Source organism: Tupaia chinensis, unplaced genomic scaffold, assembly GCF_000334495.1.
Source record: "Tupaia chinensis unplaced genomic scaffold, TupChi_1.0 Scaffold146604_1, whole genome shotgun sequence".
Classification (NCBI taxonomy): domain Eukaryota; kingdom Metazoa; phylum Chordata; class Mammalia; order Scandentia; family Tupaiidae; genus Tupaia; species Tupaia belangeri.
In genome coordinates, this window is record NW_006206460.1 from 785,001 (window position 1) to 791,997 (window position 6,997).

General features: G+C 41.6%; 1 protein-coding gene across 1 annotated transcript in view; it reads right to left on the bottom strand.

The window, feature by feature from the left end:
- Positions 1 to 422: 422 nt before the first annotated feature.
- LOC102487571 (contactin-associated protein-like 3) overlaps positions 423 to 6,997 on the bottom strand; it is a 222,793-nt gene continuing 216,218 nt past the window's right edge. The window contains 3 exon segments of the mRNA XM_027768474.1: positions 423 to 925; positions 4,072 to 4,143; positions 4,250 to 4,480. Coding sequence (XP_027624275.1) covers positions 804 to 925; positions 4,072 to 4,143; positions 4,250 to 4,480 — 425 coding nt within the window. The 3' untranslated portion in view covers positions 423 to 803.

The window sequence follows — 6,997 nt, forward strand, 5'->3', positions numbered from 1 at the left end:
ACCAAAACTATACTTACAAATTACAAAGCAAAACAGGCAGACTACCTTGTATTGACATACCCTATACATCTTGTTACCTAGCAATTTTCTGTCCATACAAAATTCAATACTAAAATTTCATAGCTAACATTTGATATTAATTTCCAAATTAAGATTTATCAAAATGATTAAAAAGAGTCAACTAGAAAAAGAAATACACCAAAAATAATATTTCCGGGCCTCTATTGTATTATATTGACCAGACAGAGAAAGCAAAAGGGCTGTGAATTTTTGGCTCTGGATTCCAAAACTAAGGAAATGCCAGTGAAGGTGTTCTGAGAAGTATTTCCTGTTGTACAAGTATCAGCAGAGGACCAAGATAAGAGGCTACTTGTAAGTATCCAAGTCACAAAAAACATTAGAGCTCGACTTGCCTTCTACAGCTGGACAGAAGTTCTGACGCACGATTTAAGAAAGCAGGACCACAACCGCATAGCCATTTTCTCATGTAAAACCCACAACTGCACAAATTAAACCTCAGTTTTGGAAGACAGCATTCAATCAGGCAGAAACTACTCAACAGTGATTGATGAGCACCCCTACTTCTCTGTGCTGTGAATTGTGGTTCAGGAATGTGTTTCGCTGAAGGCTCGGGCCTCCCTTACCGCAGGAAGCAAGTCGACTGCACCCTGCACCCACGGTGTGCTGTGATGGCACGAGCCGGGAAGACAGGGAGCCGTGGGAAGAAACCGTGGTGGCTGCCAACCAGAACACACACTCCTGACTGACTGTGCTTTGCATGTTAAGCCCACTTTTTAGAACAATCAGCACTCTTCATTTTTGGGGATTTTGGACTCATTTTCTTTCTGGAACTTTCTCTGCTGATACACGCGTACAGCTATGGCAGTGGCGCAGAGTAAAATAAATATTGCAACTGCTATCACACCTAGGGAGGGGAGAAAAAAGAGAAATCTCAAGTCAGAATATAAATGGCGATTTTTGCTCCAACCAGAGGTTTTCCTGATATCACTGCTCAGTATGTTGGGTCAAAATAAACCACCTACTGGGGTCAGTTGGTGGTGTCATGGTTTAGGTGCTGAATCCCACATGGTTCACTCCACAGACTGAGTCCTGATCCAGCAGCTTGAAAATCATGCTAGGCATGTGTGTATGCAGGCCCAAAATCCCGAGAGGAGAATGGAGAAGGGATGACTGCATGACAGGGGATTGTGGCTATCCCCCCTGGGGGGTGATTTCTCACTTTCCTTCTTTCTATCTCTGTCTCTTTTTCTGGTGAGGGCACATACCCTACGGCAAAAATCGAAAAATGGGGGGGGGGTAAATAAAAATAAATTATCTACTGAATCATAAACTGGATCAAAACTCAGGAATTTTAAGGCCAAGTTGTTTTACAACATTTGGTTGACTTTTAAGTTACTAAAGCTTCTGGATATGGCTTTGTTAGGCTTCCTCTCTAGAGACATTTGATGTTCAGATTTCAGATAATTCCTTCAGATTTAAAAAGCAGAAGCACAGACAATGGGCATCCTTCTGTTAAGAGGTGGAAGTTTAAAGTCATTTTAAAAGTAAAGAGTATTTATTGACACAATCATGAAATGAATGTTATTGTTAACATAAGAAAACAGCACATTTTAATGCAACTGTTTCAAAATAATTTTTGATCATATATGTTTGAAATGTAGCCATGTAACATATACATAATAAATTCATATTACCAAAAATATTGCAGAAATACTCAGTTTACTGCATTTATATTGTTATGGTTCCATTGAAAGAGCCAGGTATAAACATATTCTTAGAAACAAATATTTTAGGCTTTTATTCATAGTTAGGGTGCTAAAGCACAAAGCTGAGTCACACAAGGCTGTTCACTGAAGCAATCATATTAATGAGGAATGAAAGTCAAATCTATGCTGAGACCAGCAGGTGGTGTAGCAGTTAAGGCGCTAGACTCCCACATGGTTAACGATGGTTCGAGTCCTGGACTCAGTAGCTAGAAACATGCCAGGTGTGTGTGCATGCGTACCCAAGATCCCAGCAGGAGAATGGAAGAAAAGGGATTGTGGGTGGCCATCTTTCTGGGGGGGATTGTTTTTCACCTTCTCTCTCTTTGTCTCAAGCATATATGCCATATAGCAAAAGTCTCTCTTAAAAACAAAAAAGTAGAATCTATGCTAAAACAAATCAATGCAAAAAAAAAAAAAAATAAAACAAATCAATGTCAATCTATATATAAAGACAAGCTTTTGTTGCCCAATCATAAGATAATTCACAAAGATATTAATTAATATCTCCAGCTGGTGAGTAGACTAACAGAAAATGCAAACTGCTTTTGTGCAGACCCAGGGGAAACTTCCCACAGACTGCTTTTCATTCCCTCCTTTCAGAAACCAAATAAGAATTTCTTAGAGAATAGAGGAACAAGGCTAAGCCTTCATGTTTTAATAGCAACACATGCCTACACTTACTCAGTAAACCTTGTCAATGGTATCTGCACAAAAGCAGTACAATTCCAAAGATCAGATCTTTCATTCTGTTATCAACTGGCTCCTTATCATCTATTACCAAAAGTTGGGCACTAACTAACTTCGTGCAAACACTTGTAGGACTTGTGAGATTATTCTGAAAATATTGAACATAACGAAATTGCTTTCGCATCGCAATGAAAACATCTTCTACTAAAAATGCAGAATTGATTTAGGATTGGATCTTATTTCAAATTGAACACAAAAGCATTTATTTTAGATATACATCATTAACCACATTCCCACGGGAAACTGTTTAAACAGTGTTTTTGCTCACTGGGTCATGTATTTTATTTACACTTTATTGATTTTAAAGATAAAAAGAATTGAGATAGTGATGGAAAAGTTAATATTCTCGACAGAAATTTAGTTAAGACTTTATACTGTCTGAATTGTTTTCCATCATTTTGGAGGAGAAAAACCAGTTTACCCTTGAATGGGCTGTGGAGAGTCTGCAGAAGAAACCAAGTAACACTTAACCATTAATTACTTCATGAGAAAAGCTGAATGCTTATTTTTTGCATCAGTTCTGGATAAATTATATTTCAGGAAAAGAAAAAAAAAAAAGACCATTTCCTGGGCAAGAAGGTATATTTAAGTTGTGTGTAATTTTATTTATCTTCAACTACAAATAACATGAAACACTCTTAGACTATTAGACTCTTTCTAAAGTATGAATAAAAGTCAAATAGAGGGCCAGCTGGTGGCATAGTGGTTAAAGCAATGGATTCCACATGGCTGACTGTGAGGTTCTAGTCCTGGCCTGGCAGCCTGAAAAACACGCCGGCCACATATGCCTGTGTGCCCAGATCCCTGCGAGGAAGCAGGAGGAGAAGGGACTGCAGCACGGCCATCCCTCCTTGGGGGTGCTTTCTCTCTTTTTGTCTCTTTCCCCCGAGCACAAGTGTCTTATAGCAAAAGAAAAAAAGAAGTAAAATATATGCTGGTTATTTTGGTACGGCCCTGTGAATATGCTCAATTGTCACTGTATACTAAAATATTGCACTATAAACAATAGGATGTGTATTTTAAAATTTTTTAAAGTGAAATATTGTCAAGGGAAGTATCTAAATTATGAAGTAGCCTTTTGAAAAAGATATCATAAAGCATGTGCTCTTAGCTTAAATAAGATTTCTACTGCTTTCATTACCTGTAGCTGGTCACGGAATCATTTCATTGCTTTTACAAACATCCAATGCTCGAGAACGCAGCTCTTTTCAAATTAAGAATGTTTCATTACTAATTTTGCAACTATCCTTTAAAAATTGAGTTTGAGGGAAATTCTCCTACTAAGCATCTCCAGAGACCCAACACAATGGGAAAGGTCTTTAAAAACGTCATGGAAAATGAGCATCATGAAATAACACTAAACTTGGATTTCAAAATACTTCCCGCCAAAGTCAACTCATATTTTAATTCATTTTTCCCAGAAACCCTTTGACCTCTCCATTGAGTGTTGATTCTTACGTGTATCCTCCGACTATGGTTAAGTCAGCATTGTCAGACTTACTAATGCCCAGGACGAGACCATTCATGGCCTAGTTACCTCCGATGACGGCAGAGTCACTTTTGTCTGCCTTAACTAAGGGCTCTCCTTCATCTGCTGGTCCAGAACGAACTGCAGTAGAAAAAGGGAGAATGGCACAGGCCACTTCTGAGAAATTCACACAAGTCTGAAATAAGAACACAGCTTCTGAGCACGCCGGGGTAGGAGGAGCACGCACCTGCGCCATCAGGGAGCCGGGGAGCCAGTTCCCGCGCGGGGAAGCCAGGCCCCGGCCCAGCTGCACAATGCGACGTGGCGGCCACGTGGCCACGGACGGTGACCCTGACCGGGCGGTCCTGGCGCAGCGCTGCCTTCAGGGGAGCTGCGCGGCCGAAGCGCACGGCGGAGAGGCAGCCGGTGAAGCCGAGCGCCGCCGCCCGCCGAGTGTCCGGGTCAGCTCCGCCTGGCTCTGCTGGGGAAAAGGAGCGGGCACACAGTTAAGGCGCAGGCGCAAAGGACCCAAGCCAAGCACCGCAACGACCGATTTGGAAGTCACTGTGAATCCTTTGTCCTTCCATGGCGAGGAAAGGACAGCCAGGGCCATCGCCATCCCGCTGTCAGGGTCAGGAGCGGCGGACTTTACTGGCGGGTTCAACTGCAGAGACCGCTCTCTGTAAATTACAGAGTTTCTTAGGAAAGCAGTTATGTGGGATGCCTTTAAGAAATCCTCTCCATTTAATACTTTAAAGCGATCACTAAATGCATTTTTAATGAGACTCACAGCCGGTAATCCAGGGGATTACAGAAAAATGACTTCTGGAGACCAGGTCACAGCTCTGGAAATCTTTTCTAATTGCTTTTGCTTATTACATTCAACTGTTACTTTTTTTAAAAAGATGTATTACAGGGTTTATGACTTTCATACTGTTTTATCAATGGTACCTTTTATCACCAAATAATGCCCCTCTTTGTCTCATTCAGTCGTTCTAATCTTAAATTCCATCCTGTTTGAAGTAACATCACATTTCTTAAAGTTATAAACTGTTGCCTGCTGGTTCTGGCCGTCCCTACTGCATTAACTGTTACTTTTTGACCTGTTATGGCAGCACATAGTCCATCCACACTGTAGGGTAACAGTCACTACACCTGAGGTGGTTCTTTGTTTCTTCATTACTTATTTCACATGGTTATTTATTCGCTGGCTGGCTTCATCAGTTTCCTTATTTCCCCTTTTCCCTATTTGTGAGTTGGAGAGTTTGAGAGTTCAACTCTCCCAGCTCTGGCAAGCAAAAGCATTCTTTGTCATCTTTATATGGAAACAAAATATTCTTTTCCAACAAGACATTCACCTACCTCTTTCCTCCCCTGCATCCTCAGAAGGGCCCTTTGATGTGCTCCCCCTCCTCTCCCTCCCTGTCATCTTCTACAATGGCACTGCTTCGCCACAGGTAAGACTGGGGAGGTTTTTTTTGTTTTTTTTTAACTTCTTTCTTCCTTTCTTCTTTCAATTTTCCCTTCTTTCATTCCTTCTTTTTAGTTTTACTCTAACACATCTAGTTCCTGACCAGGATTGCAATTGTACTTAAGAGCTTTTTTTCTCTATCATGTTTCTTCTATTTCAAGAAGCTTTTTTACACATCGATTTGTGCCCACTCCTCATCCCCCTCCAAGGAAGAACTTCGGCACGTGTAACAAAGATCCTCCATTTGGTCAAACTTCAGCCCTCTGCTCAAGCAGCCCTGACCTTTGGTCTCTGCACGGCCCAGTGTGGCAAGAACACTGACAAACTGGGTTTCATCAGAATCCCCTGCCCCCAGTATCTGACTATGCTTCTCCTCCCTCACATTTCCCAGGTAATGTCTGATCCCCCCTGGGCCTGTCTTCACCAAGAATCCTGTTAGGCCACTTAGCAAGAATTACCCACTCTCTTCATAATTTTCTTCCCACTGACCACTCCTCCCCACCTCCTGGTCTATAAATCCCCACTTTTCCTCACTTGAAGTTGAGCCCCAACTCCCATCCCTGCTACAAAACTCCATTCCAGTAGTGGACGCACCCACTAGGCTGGTTTGGAATAAAGTCTGCCTTACTGTTTTAACGTGTGTCAGGAATTTTTTTCTTTGCTACAATATAAAAAAAAGATGATTTTACATGAAATATTTAGAGATGAATCCTATCATTTTAGGAGAAATTTTCTCTTAAAAACACTGAATAAAAACATTAAACAATCATTTAACCTGGAGCTGATGAAACAGCAGAAGTTTCTTACATCCTCAATTAATGACTTAATTAGAAAATGATCACCAGAGTTTTTTTTTAAAGAGGGAAAAACTATTTAAAAAAAAAAAAAAATGGGACCAGCAGTTAGTGTAATGGCTATGTCGCTGGACTCCCATGTAGTTGACCGTGGTTTGAGTCCCAGACCTGACGGCTTAAACTCATGCCAGGTGCATGTGTGTGCCCAAGATCCAGAAATGAGAATGGAGGAGAAGGGATTGCGGCGTGGCCATCCCCGCCCCCCCGCCCCGGGGGGTGATTTCTCACTTTCTATCTCTCTGTCTCTCTCTGTCTTTCTGGTGAGCACACACACACCCTATAGCAAAAACCTCTCCAAAAAAAAATAGTTACTTCGCCCACTCTGAAGCATACCTGGCAATCACGGCATACCCAGGAAGAAATAAATCCAAGGGCTATTTTGCAATCCCAGCTTTTAACCAGCACTGCTAGCAACTGTTCACCCACGGAACAAACATCTAGTAAAGCTCGACTCCTGCTGTGGTGACAAGTGGACAGATTTTACCCCCCTGTTACCTTGACATGGCAACACTTGTCAAAACCCTTCATTTTCACATTTCTTTTTTTTTTTTTTTGGAGAGGTTTTTGCTATAGGGAGTGTGCACACGCCAGACAGACAGAGAGAGACATAGAGACAGAAAGTGAGAAATCACCCCCCAGGGGGGATGGTCACGCCACAATCTCTTCTCCT